Source organism: Rhincodon typus, chromosome 10 (genome assembly GCF_021869965.1).
Source record: "Rhincodon typus isolate 14 chromosome 10, sRhiTyp1.1, whole genome shotgun sequence".
Classification (NCBI taxonomy): Eukaryota; Metazoa; Chordata; class Chondrichthyes; order Orectolobiformes; family Rhincodontidae; genus Rhincodon; species Rhincodon typus.
In genome coordinates, this window is record NC_063341.1 from 59,937,051 (window position 1) to 59,955,352 (window position 18,302).

The window sequence follows — 18,302 nt, forward strand, 5'->3', positions numbered from 1 at the left end:
GATTTTAATTCCTCTTGTGCCCCAAAGTTAAATGGAAGACAGTCAGAGAATTATTTTCATTAACTGTGGCATAGCCTCCAAAAGAATCAATAGGTCTTCCCTTGTATTCAATGTAAGATTACTTTTATTATTTACCATAATATTTGCATATCAGAATTTGCTTTATGACTCTCTATAATCAAGGAAGCTATTGTTGCTACTGAGCTTCTTCTCAGGTTTCACCTCCAATTCTGAATGGGAATCACTTGTTTCTCAAAAGTAGGTGAAACAGGCATTGACGCTTCTTGCCACTAGCCTCCTTGGGTCTGGTCACCGTTCCCGCCATGTAATGAGATGAGATCTACAATATTGTAAGTGAACATTAAGCTGTGTCAAACATAACCATACACAAGGGATGTTGACAGAGCACATTTCCTGGAAACCTATTGTCTCAGATTCCAAATCCATTTGATCCGGTGTCACAATGACATAAGTGTGTTATGCTCATGCTCAGTTGCTTACTCCCTGGAAAGCACCAAGTTTAGTGGCTCTTGCTAATGTTCCTTCTCAGCAGCAATTGCATTTCAGTACTCACTTCCATGCAGGCTCTGAAGGCCTGTTAAAGAAGGTGTCTAATAGCTTAATCAGTACCCAACAAGATAATTTGATGTAGTGATTGGAACGTGGGCTAGGTGGACATCATTGATGATGACATTGTTGATTGGGGTTGTTAACCTGGGCCAATCAGGAAGCCCTGGCTGACAGATATAAACAGGAGATTCAAGAAGTTTCCTGATTCTAGGGTCTAGCTCTGAGCTGGTTGGTCAGAGTCATGTACTGTGCAGATGTAAATAAAGGATGACTTGGTGATGGGATACTAGCCTCTGTTTCACTTGACACTGTTGTATATGGGTCTGAAAGGGTTAATACTTGATTGAGTGCAGTGAGCACCTCCCATTATGCTGATGTCATGAAGACTTGATCAGAATAGTGCAGAATGTTGTAGGAGCCAGAAGTGGTGCTTGAGTGCTCCCAACAACATTGCTTTGTAGTAATGTAGGTCAGAAATAATCTGCAAACGGTGTCCTAATGCAATAGATGCCATTCTGTTTATTCAACAAAATCCTTCTGGTGAGATCAGAAGGCTAGATTATTCTAAGTTACACTAGCCCACTTTTGGGCTTGAGGAAACCATACACAACTGGCAGTGTGGCAATTTATAGGTTAATTTTGCACTGGCACAATGATTTTGTTCCATTGTAGATGATATAGTGGAAAATGTTGGGCAATTGCGTTCCTCTAAAAGAATGTAAAATCCGCCCATATTTATACTGTCACCAGAAAAACTTGATTTGTCTCTTTGTGATGTTTACTGTTGTCTCTTTATTGTGAGATTGAGTAAACCTACAGGTAAAATTTCGCAGGTAAGGCAAGATATCAACCTGTGACATTGATTCGCCAGGAAATTATGCAAATATAAGCAGTTAAATTCCACACAGCCTGGTTAGATTTCAGAACAAGCATTGGTTTCAGTCACTAGGTGTTAAATAACACAAAACTGGTTATGTTGTGAGGCCATAGATCCCTTTAGTTCACTAACCCAATACTGGATGAAAAGAGGCACAAAAAGAGTTTGATTTGCTTGCTTGGTTAAAGATTAGCCACTACTTAGACTGCAAAGATCAGTAACTGCGAACGGTTTATAACCTGGAGAAGGTTAATATAGGCTGCAACCTTTGCACTGTGGCACACCCACATTGCAGACACTCCGAAGAGGGAAACAGCAGCAAGAAACCAGACTTTCAAAAATTAATATCCTTCAGGTAAGAGATTTTTATCTCTGTCGACTTCAGTATTCAGTCTTTCGGCCATACAAGAAAGGGGATAATTATCTCTGCCTTAAACATGCAGGGATCCGTTGATAGGGAAGTAATGGTGGAGTTTGTGAGGGATTAAGTTCCCTACAGACGAATATTGGATCCAATGGCCTGATAATGGTGTTACTGGAGGGCCGTGGTGTAAGGAATCTTGGAGAACGAGGGTGTAGGATCAAATAGAACAATAATAGTGTAGACAAATACCGAGTAAAACCAACTGTACAAGGGTAATATGTGCAATAGATGTGAAGTGAAACAATTTTGAGTAGAGGCGTACAGAGCACGGGATTCAAAAGGGGAGGATCTGACAAGAGCCTGCACATTACTAATTCCTTAGCTTGCTTTTATCTCGTACAAGATTACACTAATATACAGTTGAGGATTACCCATCATGCATGTTCTTCGTTTAAGTTTGACACCACCCTATTAAAGAGATCTGAAAATTGAAATTGGAACTATTCAAGATTGTAGTGAGAATATACCCTGCTGCATGTCAATTCTGCCTTTGAATCATTTGCAATCTTTGAGCAGTTCCTCTTTATGAACCATCAAAACGAACATGCTGACAAAGTCAAATTGGCTTGTTTTTTAAGGAGGGAGCAGAAAGATTTAAATAATACATGAGAGGCAAATTTTTTTTACAGTGTATGTGGAATGAACTTCCAGAGGAAGTGATGTTGTGGGTACAGTTACAATGTTTAAAAGACATTTGGATAAGTACATGAATAAGAAATGTTTGGAGGGATGTTGGTCAAGCGCAGACAGGTGAGACTAGTTTAGTTTGGGTTTATGGTTGGCACGGACTGGCTAGACCAAACGGTCTGTTTCCATGCTGTATGACTCGATGGCTGTTGCCAAGTGCTCCGTACATGTTCTGAATTTGAAACAGCTAATGGCCACCCCTTACTATAAGATCAGTGAGACATTTGGCCATTAATAACTGGAAGTGAATAGAGCAACAAAACTCTGATGGAAATTGACACAGTGTGATCATAACGTTTCAACAACTGCCTGGAAATTTAATTGCGCCTGAAACCGAGTGCACCAGGGGCGGGCTTGTGTGCTGCACCTCTATTCAGACAGTCACAGGGGCCGTGTTAAATTGGTGTTGCCCAGCATGTTATATGCCTGTTTAGGAGCACAGGAAATTGAGCCTCTCTACTACCACATCAAGGCAAGCAGCACCTTTTACAAGGGAATAACGTGGAAAATTCTGGAATTACCCCAGGTCTGGCAGTATTTGTGGTGAGATAATGTGTGGGTAGAATCTCCCCCTCCTAAAAGTGCTGAGCAAGATGGCAGGAAAGGCGATAAATGGCCACCATATGAAACCGCTGCATGTGAGAACTGTCAGCCCTTCCAAATGGGGAACGAGCAGGAGATTGGCATTAGGTAGTGATGCTTGTTTAACAAGGCACAATGGACTGAATGACCTTATTCTATGCCATAATACTTCTGTGATTCTATGATTAGTGAGAGAAAGTGGTCTGTCTCCTGGGGGTACACTTGGGCAGGGTACAAACTGTGCTGCAAAGTTGTGGTGATCAGGAGTACAAATGGGACTTGGGGACTGACTACTGAAATCCAACCTCCTGTCCTGCCTCTGACTTCCTGACTACCGTTCCTTCCTGCAAGCTCCCTACAACCTGGGACTCCCCCCACCCTACCCACCAAACCTTGCTCACTGCTCATGAACTTTGGATGAGTTCTGTGGAATACTCCAATATAACAAGGTGTAGAGCTGAGTGAACACAGCAGGCCAAGCAGCATCAGAGGAGCAGGAAAACTGACGTTTCGGGTCTAGACCCGTCTTCAGAAATGGGGGAGGGGAAGGGGATTCTGAAATAAATAGAGGGGGAGGTGGATAGAAGATGAATAAAGGAGAAGATAGGTGGAGAGGAGACAGACAGGTCAAAGACGTGGGGTTGGAGCCAGTAAAGATGAGTGTAGGTGGGGAGTTAGGGAGGGGATAGGTCAGTCCAAGGAGGACGGACAGGTCAAGGAGGCGGGATGAGGCTAGTAGGTAGGAGATGGGGGTGGGGCTTGAGGTGGGAGGAGTAGATAGGTGGGAGGACAGGTTAGGGAGGCGGGTACGAGCTGGGCTGGTTTTGGGATGTGGTCGGAGGAGGGGAGATTTTGAAGCTTGTGAAGTCCACATTGAGACCATTGGGCTGCAGTGTTCCCAAATGAAATGAGGTGCTATTCCTGCAACCTTCGGCTGGTATCATTGTGGCACTGGAGGAGGCCCAGGACGGACATGTCGTCCAAGGAGTGGGAGGGTGAGTTGAAATGGTTCACGACTGGGAGGTGCAGACGTCTGTCATGAACCGAGCGTAGGTGTTCCACAAAGCGGTCCCCAAGCCTCTGCTTGGTTTCCCTGATGTAGAGGAGGCCACATTGGGAACAGCGGATACAGTATACCACATTAGCAGATGTGCAGGTGAACATCTGTTTGATGCGGAAGGTCTTCTTGGGGCCTGGGATGGGGATGAGGGGGGAGGTGTAGGGGGAGGTGTAGCACTATAACGGTTGCAGGGAAAAGTGCCGGGTGTGGTGGGGCTGGAGGGGAGTGTGGAGCGGACAAGGGAGTCACGGAGAGAGTGGTCCCTCCGGAAAGCAGATAAGGGTGGGGAGGGAAAGATGTCTTTGGTGGTGGGGTCAGATTGCAGATGGTGCAAGTGCCGGAGGATGACGCGTTGGATCCGGAGGTTGGTGGGGTAGTACGTGAGGACAAGGGGAATTCTGTTTTGGTTGTTATTGCGGGGAAGGGATGTGAGGAATGAGTTGCGGGAAATGCAGGAGACACGGTCAAGGGCATTTTCGACCACCGTGGAGGGGAAGTTGCGGTCCTTGAAAAACGAGCACATCTGGGATGTCCGGGAGTGGAATGCCTCATCTCGGGAGCAGATGCGGTGGAAGCAAAGGAATTGGGAATAGGGAATGGTATTTTTGCAGGAAAGTGGATGAGAGGAGGTGTACTCTAGGTAGCTGTGGGAGTCGGTAGGCTTGAAATGGATATCGGTTTCCAGGTGGTTGCCAGAGATGGAAACAGAGAGGTCCAGGAAGGAGAGAGATGTATTGGAGATGGTCCAGGTAAACTTAAGGTTGGGGTGGGAGGTGTTACTGAAGTGGGTGAAGTGGATGAACTGTTCAAGCTCCTCGTGGGAGCACGAGGTGGCGCCGACACAGTCATCGATGTAACGGAGGAAGAGGTGGGGTTAGGGCCAGTGTAGCTACGGAAAGAGGGATTGTTCCACGTATCCTACAAAGAGGCAGGCATAGCAAGGGCCCATGTGGGTACCCACAGCCACCCCCTTTGTATGTAGGAAGTGGGAGGAATTGAAGGAGAAGTTGTTAAGGGTGAAGACGAGTTCAGCTAAGCGGATGACGGTGTCAGTGGAGGGGGACTGGTCGGGCCTGCGGGACATGAAGAAGTAGAGGGCCTTTAGGCCATCTACATGGGGAATGCGAGTGTATAGGGACTGGACGTCCATGGTAAAGATGAGGTGTTGGGGACCAGGGAATCGGAAGTTTTGGAGAAGGTGGAGGGCGTGGGTGGTGTCATGGACGTAGGTGGGGAGTTCCGGGACCAAGGGGGAGAAAATGGAGTCGAGGTAAGTGGAGATAAGTTGGTGGGGCAGGAGCAGGCAGAGACAATGGGTCGACCAGGGCAGTCAGGTTTGTGGATTTTGGGAAGGAGATAGAAATGGGCAGTGCAGGGTTGGGGAACGATGAGGTTGGAGCCTATGGGTGGGAGGTCACCTGAGATGATGAGGTTGTGGATGGTTTGGGAGATGATGTTTTGGTGGTCAGTTGCCTGGATGGATGCAACTACAACAATCCTCAAGTAACTTGACTCATCCAGGCAAAGCAACTTGCTTGGCATCCATATCCACTCCCTCCACCACCAGCGCTCAGTAGCAGCAATGTGTGCCATCTACAAAATGCACTGCAGAAATTCACCAAAGATCCTCAGACAGCACCTTCCAAACCTATAACCACTTCCATCTAGAAGGATAAGGGCAACAGATACATGAGAACACCACCAACTGCAAGTTCCCCTCCAAGCCGCTCACCATCCGGTCTTGGAAATATATCGCCATTTCTTCACTGGTGGTTCAACATCCTAGAATTTCCTGTAATGGCATTGTGGCTCAACCCACAGTATGTGGACTGCAGCAGTTCAAGAAGACAGCTCACCACCACTTTCTCAAGGGCAACTAGGGACGGGCAATAAATGTAGGCCAGCCAGAGACAACTACATCCCATGAGTGAATTTTTAAAAAAGAACCGTAGCCTCAGGCCCTGAGATGGCACTACTTCGCACTGTGGCTGCTAAAATCTGATTGGCCAGTGCTTCACATAAGAGTGAGCCTTTGCTGTCTCAGGAAGTCATGTATTGAATGCCTACCAGACGACCACTTAATTGCCTGTTAGTGCAAGCTGGGATGGGCTCTCCCATTGTTAGAGTTGGGGGGGGAGGTTAGTGGAGGTTGTCCTGCATGTTTTAGCACCCACCCCAACACCTAAAAGAAATATTGGAAAAATCTACTCTGTGAGAACATTTCAGATCTGTGTGCTCTTTGCTGGGAAAAGGGAGAAATGTAATAGGTTTTGAACAAATGAAAAGCTGGAAACAGGAAGAAAATGGCAGGCCTACGACTGAGTGGAGGGCAGGAGAGATTAAAAGGTAAAAGATGAAACCAGTTCAACAGGAACAGTTGAAAGTTGGGAATTGGGACTAGTTGCAACAATTGATAACAGCTATTTCTAGTCGATAACCGTTATAGTGCAAAGTAGTGTTAATGGGACAAATGAATAGATAAAAATTGTGCGTAAAAGATAGATAAGTTGCAGGATCATGAATTGCTGCCATCTGAAAACAAAGGAGAAAATGAAACAAGATCGGGAAAAACAAATCAGCAATCAAAATGGAAGCAAAATGGGGCAGAAGTTATGATCTGAACTGATGAATTCAGTGTTGAGTCCAGAAAGCCTAAAGTGCCAAGTTGGAATATGAAGTGTTGTTCCTTGAGTTTCATTGAAAGCCTGCAGAAGAAGAATGGAAAAAGATTAGTGTGAGAGCAAAGTTGAATATTAAAATGACAAACAATCGGAAGCTTAGAATCACACTTGTGGACTCAATGGAGTTAGTGAGGCTGTACCAGGAAATGCTAGGTGTTTTGAACAGTCTGCCAGGGAACTTGTGGACAATGGCTGGGAGCATGGAGCAGTTCAGCTGTAAGTGGACATTTGAACACAGGGCTTACTTTGAGCATCATGGAGCTAATGGTCAGCTCCATGAATATGGCACTACATCCCACTAGGACAGAGACTCTGTTGTCAACTCTGAGACATCTCTAACTGCTACCCACTGCTATCAGATATCTCTTCCAATGGTGTCAGGGCAGCTGTCAACAAGAATTCCTAGAGTCTCAATGCTCCTGCACTCAGTCCTGGCACAGGATGATGGCAGTGATGAGGTGCATTCCAAGGAGAATGATCTTAACCTTCATGGAAGAGGTACAAGTTATTTACTCTCAAATGTACAATATATTGTTGAGTTTCTGGAGTATACACTAAACTCTGGAGTAAGAAAACTGTTGCTAGATTTACCTTATTCGGAAAAAAGGACAGTCACTAATTTAGAAGACAACTAACAAGGTCTTTTGAACAACGAAGAATAATAGTTAACTTTCTACCATCAAGGCGTGGCATGATGGTTTTAATGTATGTCAGTATATCCTTCCTTGGATCCTAGTTCCTTGAGTCTGGTCTCCTGATTTGAAAAGTTTTTTTTTGATATTTTAACTTGAGTATACATAAAAATACCCTGATGCAGCTTTAAAACTTCAATTCTAATTCCAGACTTGATGTTAACTGCTGTAACCACATATTTCACAGTTTTTTTTGCTGAATGCTACTTTTTCCCTCTTTCTCCCAAGCTCTTCTCCGAGTGTTCCTTGCTGAAAGCAACTTCTTAACAAAGGCTGCATAATTTCTCTTAAAGTAATTACCTTTAATCTAAATATGGTATTCTAATGTTGATCTGAAAGCCTAACCTATAACAACTCCCAAACCTATAACTATTACCTGTCATTTGGCAATGCCCCTAGCAATTTGCTCATTTCCTAGCATGTGGTATTCCTTAAGAGGGGAACCAGTAGATGTACTGTGTTTGGACTTCCGGAAAGCATCCATCTCGGTACCTCATAAAAGGTTAAGTCATATAATAAGAACCCACAGTGTTGCAGGTGGTACATTGGCATTGATAGCAAATTGGCTAATGGGCAGGAAACGGTGAATGGGGATATGGGGTCGTTTTTCAGGTTGGTGACCCGTAACCAGTGAGGTTCCACAGGAATCAGTGCTGGGACCACAACTGATTGTATTAATGACTTGAGAGAAGGACTTGAATGTACTGTAGCCAAATTGGCGGATGACACAAGCATAGGTAGGTTTGAGAGGAATACAAACAGTTTATAGAGAGATATTGATAGGTTAAATAAGTGGGCTGAAAGTTGGCAAATAGAGTATAATGTGGGAAAATGTGAAGTTGTTCATTTTGGAAGGAAGAACAAAAGAACAGAGTATTAGTTAAATGGAGAAAAACTGCAGAAAACTGCAACATGAAGGGACTTGGGTGTACTTGTGTACAAAACACAGACAGCTAGCACAAAGTTACAGCAGGTAATCAGGAAGGTTCATGGAATATTGGTCCTTGTTTCAAGGGGCTTGGAGTATGAGTGCGGAAGTCATACTGTAACTGTACAAGTTGGTGAGACCACATCTGGCGTACTGTGAGCAATTTTGATCCCCTTATTTAAGGAATGATAGCATTTCATTGGAGGCCATTCAGAGAGGTTTCACTAGGATGATTTCCAGTATGGAGGATTGTCTTACAAGCAAAAATTAAAGGGGTTGGGACCCTACTCATTAGAATTTAGAAGAATCATTGAAACATATAGGATTCTTAAGGGCTTGACAGGGTAAATGCTGAGAGAATAGTTCCCCTCATGGGAGAGTCTAAGATTGGAAGGCATAGTCTTAGAATAAAGGGTTGCCAACTTAAGGCTGAGATGAGGTAGAATTCCTTCTCTGAGGTTGTGAGTCTTTGGAACTTCTAGCAACAGAGAGCTGTGAAGACAGAGCCTTTGTGTACATTTAAGGCTGAGATTGGTTCTTGATCAGGAGAGGAATCAAGAGTTATGGGGAAAGGGTAGGAAAATCAACGTAAGGAGTTTCATATCAGCCATGATCCTATTGAATGCCAGAATAGGCTCAAGGGGCTGAATGGCCTACACATGTTCCTAATTCTTATGGTTTTATGGTCTGGACTCTTAGTTTCATATCATGGTAAGAGCAAACTTAGGATGTGTCCTGAGACAACTGCACACGTGTCTATGTCACTAATAGCTTCTGCCCAAATACTTGTATTTCTTGACTAATGAGGAGCACGGTCATGGCTTCCCACAACAACCCAATCTTGACTTGTACCAGGAGGTCCTCAGGTCAGTCCACCAAAGGTGATGAAGGAGGCAAATATCCAGAAACCAGGCCAATGACCAGGCAGCCGTGTGAGTTCAGTGATCTCACGTGTGGTTAAGATCAATATATCTTCAAGTCATCTCTCATACCCACTAAAGCACCAATTTTTCATGTTTCTCAATGCATCACAACTCAACTACTCATCCAGGAGCATTGAAGACCTGTATATAACATTCACAACCTCCATCTCATTCTCTCTCTCTCATACACTCAACTTCCACTGTTGCCAATCTCAAATCTGTCTCCCATTGCTTCCACATTACTCCAGATATCCATTGAAAGGAAATAAATTGTCACAGCTCCACCTGCACAATTGAACAGGGGAGATTATGTTCTGTACCATAAGGCTGGAAGTTTACATAGGAGATTGGAACAGGAGTTGGCCGTTCAAACCCTCCGGTCTGTTCCACCATTCAATATGATCATGCTGATCATTGAGCTCAGTACTCTAACCCTGGCCTCGTCCCTTGATCCCTTCAGCCACAAGGGATATATCCACCTCCTTCTTGAAAACATAATGTTTTTAGCCTCAACTATTTTCTGTGGTAATGAATTCCAAAGGCTCATCACTCTCTGGGTGAAGTAATTTCTCCTCATGCCAGTCCTAAAAGGCCTACTCCTTATCCTTACACTGTGACCTTGGTTCTGGCCTCAACCGCAATGGGGAAAAATCTTTCCTGCATCTAACCTGATTGGTTTCTATGAGACAATCCCCCCGCCCCACTTCATTCTTCTAAACTTCAGAAAATATAATCCTAACCAATGTAATCTTTCCTCATACGTTAGTCCTCCCATTCACAGGAATCAATTTTGTAGACCTTTGCTGTACTCTATCTACAGTAGGAACATCCTTCCTCAGATAAGAAGACCAAAACTACGCACAATATTCCAGGTACGGCCTCGCCAGGTCCTGTATAATTGCAGCAAGACATCCCTGTTTCTGACATTGAACCCTCTCGTTATGAAGGCCAACATACAGTTTGCCTTCCTACTGCCTGCTACATCTGAGTGTTTACCATCAGCAATCAGTGCATGAGGACACCCAGGCCTCATTGAACATACCCCTCTCTCAATTTACAGCCATTCAAATAATAATCTACCCTCCTATTTTTGCTACCAAAGTGGATAACCTCACATTTATCAACATTGTACTGCATCTGCCATTGCATTTGCCCGTTCACTCAACCTGTCCAACTCGCACTGCAAAACCTCTACATCCTCCTCATAGGTCAGCCTTCCACGCAGTTTTGTGTCATCTACAAATTTGGAGATATGATACACAGTTTTCTCATTTAAATCAGTAACACATATTGTGAATAGCTGGGGTCTTAGTACCAATCCCTGTGGTATCCCCCTAGTCACTATCTGCATTTCACCAAAAGACGCATTGACTCTTTGTTTCCTGTCTGGTAATCAAACTTTTTTTTTATCTATCTCAATATACTAGCCCAAATTTCATGCACTTTAGTTTTACACCTGTGGGACTTCTGTGGCATTCAATGTTGCTGAGACTAACTTCCTCAACACCTTCTTTATCCTTACCCCTGAATCTAGGGGTCTGAGCTGAGGACTTTGATGGTGTAGCCTTCAGAAGAATGCTGGTGACCATCTGGTTGTATAGGAAGGGAAAGGCTCGAAAGTGGAATTCAGCATTATCAAGTTAGCCATGATCTTATTAAATGGCAGAACAAACTCGATGGGCTGAATGGCTTACTTCAGCTCCTGAGTTTTATATTGTTACATATAACAGGAAACTTCATATTGGGAGGATGGCTCACTGAGGAGCCTCGTGTCACTGTCAAGGAGAATGGAGGAGTCCAAGTCCGAGCTGGTATGGGGTTTTGAATAGAAGTTGGAACATCTCATTTTGAGTGAGGAATTAATGCTTCACTCAAAACTACGGTCACAGACAGAACTGTTACATGATGTCTTGAGTCCACCTTCTCAAATTCCACAAAGGGGAGCCAGTGAACTTCCGGGTGCTGCAGTGAAATGTTCAGATGGTGGTCATGAGATCCATGATGGCTGCCAGCAGGCACAACTGGTACCACCTAGGGTGCAATCTCAGCATTCTCTGTGATGTATAGGCACTCACAGTCATCCAGCAATCTTTCTTGCAGCTTTGTGCTACTTCAAGAGTACCCTCATCAATACCCTCATCATGAGAAGCCTCATCCTGTTGTGGGAGCTGGGTTGAGTTAATGGAGGCAACACAGTTTAGTTATCATTGCAAAGCTAAACAGAGTCACCTCGGGGTCTGCTCCTGGATGTGGGCATATTATGTGCTGTTGGAAAATGCTTGATAGGACCTTCAATGGAATGCCTTTGCTCTTCTTCTCCTTTGCCTCACTGTTTGAGTGGTTTCCTACTGAATTTTCTGCTCTATATCCTGCTCATGTCGCCAATCTAAAGACACTGACCACAGGTCCCATATCTGGGTCACATGTATCTCTGTCTCCCCTGACAGTGAACACCGGCTCTTTAAAAAAACAATTTCAAACACAAAACACACAGTTTCCACAAACTTGGCTGAAGCAATCAAAAACAAAGAAGTACGGATGCTGGAAATTTGAAACACAAACAGAAAGTGCTGGAGAAACTCAGCAGGTGTGCAGCTTCTGTAGTGAGAGAGGCAGAGATATTTTGAGTCCAGAGATCCTTTGTCATAACTTAATGGTTCTGATGAAGGATCATTGAGGTCTCAACATTATCTCTGCTTCTTCTCTCTCTACAGATGCTGTCAGATCTGCTGAGTTTCTCCATCACTTTTTATGTTTGTGTTGGCTTGGCAAACATTACTCATAAACACCTCACCTACTACTTGTTGACAGATAAATTGGGGTAATGTCCACCTTGCAGCTGAACACTTGGGGCAGGATTTTCTTCCAGGTTTTGGCTCCCTACATCCTTGGGACCAAATGGAAGTTTTGAGCTCTCGCATTCCAGAAACGAGACTGGGTCTCCTCTTTGTCCAGCTCTTTGTTCTAGTCCTTGGATAGAGGAAGGAAATACTGTCTTGAGACACAAAATTTCTATGACTTCCCACAGCTGTCAATACACAGCCAACGGAGAGATATCACTCCTGTTGTCTGAAATTTAAGGATCCATAGCAACCTTGACAGTGACAAGCTTCATATATATCAGACAGCTTCAGATTGCCTCAAATAATTCCTAGCATGGAACTAAAGGACACTCAATGGTTAACAATCTGCAAATAAATGGCAGTTCCAGTTGATAGACTGGCAAATGGCTCCTATTTTTTAAAATGTTTAATAATAATGTCCTGAACCAAAAAGCAGGGGAAAATGCCAAATTTATATTCTACATTGTTTTTGCAGAACAATAGCTACAATCTTCCTCCCTTCCCCCCGCCATGAGAAAAAATATGTCTCAATTTATTTACAGTTGGGACATGGAAGGTTCTGGCTCTGGCAACTGCAAGATCTAACCTGCAGTGCACTGGAATAATATTTGAGTTTGTTGGCCGCTTTCCACTTCAGGACTATGTATAAACAATGAATCTACCACCTTTGTGACCACTACCAAACACTCAAAGACAGGAGAGGAAGTGTAGTTCTTTAGAAGCCCATTTTCTAGTGCTAGCCAATACATGCTGTCTAATATTAGATCAAGGAAGGACTTGCATTTAGAAAGCACTTTACAGGCAAGGAAGTACTTGTTAAATTATTTTGTTGTTGTGTAGAAAATGAAGCAACCAATGTGATATGACTAGAAAACCTGTTTTTTGTGATGTTTTGTGGGGTAAATATTGGGCAGGGAACGAAAGGCAACCATTTCAAGGAAGATTAACATACTGGAATCAAATTTTTAATCAAACAGATACTGCCTGATCTGCTAAATTATTACAGTATTTTCTGTTTTTATTTTACACTAGGGATAGCTCTCCTGCTTTTCACTGAAATAGGGACCTGGGGTCGATTGCATCCACTGAACAGGCAGCTGGGTTCCTGATTTAAACTCTTGGCTAAAAGATGATACCGCCAACAGTTCAATGCTCCCTCAAGGGAACATTCAGGATTCACAAGTGTCAGTCTTGATATTTGTGCTCATACCTTGGAGTAGGACTTGAATGCAAATCCTTATGATTCAGTGGCTGGCATTGATGTATTATTGTTGGTAATAGACAGATTAAACAATTCATTTCTGCTGCTTTACCTGATTTTCATGTTATTTCAAAACTTTACTAATCAGATAAGAAGATTGTTATTACTCAATTTACATTATAATTTTTTTTATTATAAAAGAAGTGAATTCCAGATGAGGTGAAGGGACTGCCCTTGATAGAAATGCTGACATGGAATCAAGGATCCCCATCATTACTAGAGTCAATGAGAACCAGCGGGGAAAACTCCCTGCTGCTAAGAGTCATGCTCAGCACAAGGAAGATGATTGTGATTGTTGGATGTCAGTCATTTCAGCTCCAGAATATCACTGCAGGAGTTCCTCAAGTGCAACCATCTCCAGCTGCTTCATTAAGGATCTTCCATCCATCATAAGATCAGGGGATGATGGCTGATGATTGCACAATGTTCAGCACCATTCGTGACTCCTGAGATACTCCAGCATTCGTGTCCAAATGCAACAAGACCTGGCCAGGCTTGGGCTGTAATATGGCATGTAACAATCATGCATACAAATGCCAGGCAATGACTATGTTCAACAAAACAGAATATAATCACTGCCATTTGAAATTCAATGCCATTAAGATCACTAAATTCCTCAATAAGTACTTTGACTACAAGAGCAGGCCAGCAAGTTGGAATCCTGCAGTGATTAACTCCCCAAACTCTGTCTGATATCTACCAGGCACAAGTCAAGAGTGTGATGGAATACTCCTCTCTTGCCAGGATAAGTGCAGCTCCAACAACACTCCAGAATCTTGTCACCATCTGGGACAACACTACACACTTCATTAACACCACATCCTTAAACATTCATTCCCTTCACCACTAATGCACAGAAGCAGCAGCAGTGTGTGCCATGTATAAGATGCACTGCAACAATTCATCTTAGAAGCATCTTCTAAAGTTATAACCACTACCTTGAAAAGGACAGCAGATACATTGGGAGGGCTGCCACCTGTAAATTCGACTCCAAGCCACACACACCACCTTGACATGGAAATATTTTGCCTTTCTTTCACTGTTGCTGGGTCAAAATCCTGGATGTCCATCCACGTTAGCATTGTGGATGGGCCTACACTATTGGACTGTAGCAGTTCAAGACGGTAGCTTATCACCATTTTCTCAAGGTCAGTTAGGAATAGGCAATAAATTCTTGCCCAGCCAGCAATGCCCACATCCCATGAATTAATTTATTTTTAAAAATTCATTACTTTATTCCAGATTGGTTCTGTGACTATCAATTGTTGTATGAATAGATTGCAAAAGAATTTCTGACGTGCAGATTATTCTAACAGATGTAACACACAAAAGAAAGATATTTGAGAGATGATCCTGATGTGCTCAAAACCATATTAATACTTACATTAGCTTTCTAACAAGCATATGACACCAGTTGGATTCTAAAATTATTTATAAACTTTACTTTTTATTCTTGGAATCGTTGATCATAAAGAGATAATGCATTGCTTTTAATGCTCGGATATTTTATTTATTACTACAGGTACTTATATTTTAAAACAATTTGTAAACATATTAATTTATAGAAAACATTCTGTGACGGACCATGTCAATAATTGGGCTGCAGTGTGTTGGTCTGGTGACGTTCTCAATGGGGTGCTTGTTGGCTGTTATACAAGCAATGACTCCTTGTGAAATCCTCAATGAGGTAAGTGACATTGGAATTCTCTGCCTTTTTAAGTGTTTAAATGGTATACACCAAATAATGAAGGATATTTTTAGGACAATTAATGTATAATTCATATTTTCCATATGGGCCCTTCTAACAGCACATGGCTAGCACAATTATGGTCAGAATGGTCAGAACACAATGTCAAAATTGTAGTTACTCATCTAGACAGTATGGCTTTGAAAAATTATATTTTATGTGTAATAGTGAAGGGGATAATCATTTTCATTTTAGTCTTTATATTATTTCCTCTCCTTTTCTCTGCCCAGATTTCCCTTCACTTACACCATTCAGCAGCAGTGAAGACAGAATGTCCTACTCTCAAATCCTTCCTAACATTGTTCATGAGTTGGGAGCATAGGAGCAAGAGTAGACCATTTTTCACCTTTTGGCCTGCTGTGCCATTGTAGATCATGGTTGATCCTTTCCCTCAATGTCATATTCCCATGCTATCCCCATATCCTTTGATGTCATTAGTAACTAAAAATCTATCAATATGTCTTGAACTTACTCAACAACTGAGCTTCTACAGTCCTTTGGTAGAGAGAATTCCAAAGGTTCAATACCCTCTGAGTAAAGAAATTCCTCCCTATCTCAGACCTAAATAGATTGCCTTTTATCCTGACACTGTGTCCCCTGGTTCTAGACTCCACTGCCAATGGAAACATCCACTCTGCATCTACTCTCTATATTCCTTTAAAAATTTAGTAAGTTTCTATGAAATTACCTCTCATTCTTCTGAACTCCGGAGAACGCACACCTAATCAATTCAATCGTTACTCATTGGTCAGTTCCACAATCCCAGGAATCAGTCTGTTAAAGCTTCCATTCACTAGGCAAGGGCACACAATACCCAAGTGCAGTCTCATCAGTATTCTGTACAACTGAAGCAAGAGGTCTTCTCTCCTGTACTTAAATCCTTTGGTATTTGCTGTCTAAATTACCTCCCACACCTTATTCTAGCTTTCAGTGACTTAATAAGTATGACATCTTTGGACATCCACATTTTCCAATCTCTCACCATTTAAGAAATAATCTGTAACTGTGTTCATCCTACCAAAGTGGACAACCTTGCACATATCCACATTTTATTCCAACTGCTATGCTTTTGCACACTCACTCAGCTTGTCTAAATTCCCCTTGAAGCATCTTTGCATACACCTCTCAAATCAGATTCTCAATATGTGTTGTATTGTCTGCAAACATGGAAACATTTTTAAAACTTAAAACTTGGAATGTTGGCCTTTATTTCAAAAGCATTACAGCGTTAAAGTAGGGCAAAATATTGAACTATTCAATTATATTCTATGTTCCATTATCTGCCGAAACTATACAAGGCAGTAGTCAGACCACGGCTGAATACTGTGAACAGTTTTGGGCCCCTTAACTAAGGAAATATATTCTGGCAGTGGAAGCAGTCCACAGAAGGTTCGTTGTGTTGATCCTGGGTGTGGAGGGACTGTCTTATGAGGAAAGGTTGAGTATATTGGACCTGTAGTCATTGCAACTTTGAAAAATGAGAAGCAACCTTATTGAAACATATAAGATTCTTAGGGGATTTGTTGGATAGATGCAAAGAAGCTGTTTCCCCTTGTGGGACCATCCAGGACCAGAGGGCATAATCTCAGAAGAAGAGGTTGCACACTTAAGACACAAATAAAGAGGAATTTCTTCTCTGAGGGGTAGTTAATCAGTGGAATTCTTTACAGCAGCAGACTGTCAAGGCTGGGATATTAAGCATATTCAAGGTTGGAATAGACAGACTTCTAATCAGTAAGGGAATTGAGAGCTATGGTGAAAAGGCAGGAAAGTGGAATTGAAGGTTATTAGATCAGCCATGAACTCACTGAGTGGCTGAGCAGACCTGATGGACTGAATAAGCTACTTCAATCTTGAAGCAATTTAGCCAAAAATCTGAGATTCAAACCATTGATATAGATTGTGAACAGATGGAGCCCAAACATTGATCATTGTGGTACCCGTTAGTCACAGCCTGACAATCTGAGAATGACCCATTTAATTTTATTCAGCTTATTGCCTGTTAACTGGTCCTAAATACAAGCTAGTATATTGCCAATCTCACATACTTTAATCTTGTTTTCTAAACTCTTTTTGTGGGACTTCATTTCAGTCTTCTGAAACTTCAAATACACCCCATTCACTGATTGCTCTTATTTTCTATGCTAATATGATCCTCAAAAATCTTTGTCACAAGATTTGTCAAACATGATTTCCCTATCATGAATCAATTTTGACTTTGTCCAAATGGAAAATTATTTTCTAAATATCTGGTAGTCACATCCTATATAACAGATTCTACATCTACCGACGTCAGGCTTTTCGGTCTGCAGTTCTTTAACTTCTCTCTCCCTCCTTTCTTAAACAGTGGGGTTACATTTGCAACTTTCCAATCTTCAGGATTGTTGCAGAATTAGTAGAATTTTGAAAGATTATCACCAATGCAACCAGTATCTCTGGCACAATCTTTTTCAACACTAGGATAGAGGTCATCGGGTCCCAGAGATTTGTCAAATTTTAGTCCATTAATTTCTCCAATACATTTTAGTCATTATTACTAATTTCTTGCAGTTCCACACTCTCATTAAACCCTTTGGTCTTCATTATTTATGGGAGAATTTTTGAGTCTTCCTCTGTGAAGATGGACGTGAGTGACATAGTCAGCTTCACTGCCATTTATTTATTTCCCATTATAAATTATCTTGTCTCTGTCTATGTTGGACTCACATTAGCTTTTGCTTATCTTTTTTTTTACACCTCTAGAAGCTTTTACAACCCATTTATGATTCTTGGTGTTTTACATTCATGTACTATTCTCTTTCTTTTATTAACTGCTTGGTTCAGCTTTTCTGAATTCAAAAATTCTCCCAATCCTCAGGCATACAAACATTTTGGCAAATTAGTTAATACCGTCTTTAACGTCACTTGTTAACCATGACTGTGTCACTTTTTCTGTTCTATATTTTTGTCTTAAAGTATTGTATATTTTTTGAAGACCAAACAAGAATTCTTTAATTGCTAGCCATTGCCTAACTATCTTGAAGCCTA

The 18,302-nt window shown here is 42.2% G+C and overlaps 1 protein-coding gene across 2 annotated transcripts in view; it reads left to right on the plus strand.

Moving 5' to 3' along the window:
- Window positions 1–1,550: 1,550 nt before the first annotated feature.
- Window positions 1,551–18,302, plus strand: part of c10h1orf210 (chromosome 10 C1orf210 homolog) — a 36,253-nt gene continuing 19,501 nt past the window's right edge. For both annotated transcript variants that reach the window (XM_020517541.2, XM_048602277.1), the window contains exons 1-2: window positions 1,551–1,802; window positions 15,094–15,215. In XM_020517541.2, coding sequence (XP_020373130.1) covers window positions 15,114–15,215 — 102 coding nt within the window. In that variant the 5' untranslated portion in view covers window positions 1,551–1,802; window positions 15,094–15,113. The remainder of the gene's footprint in view (window positions 1,803–15,093; window positions 15,216–18,302) is intronic.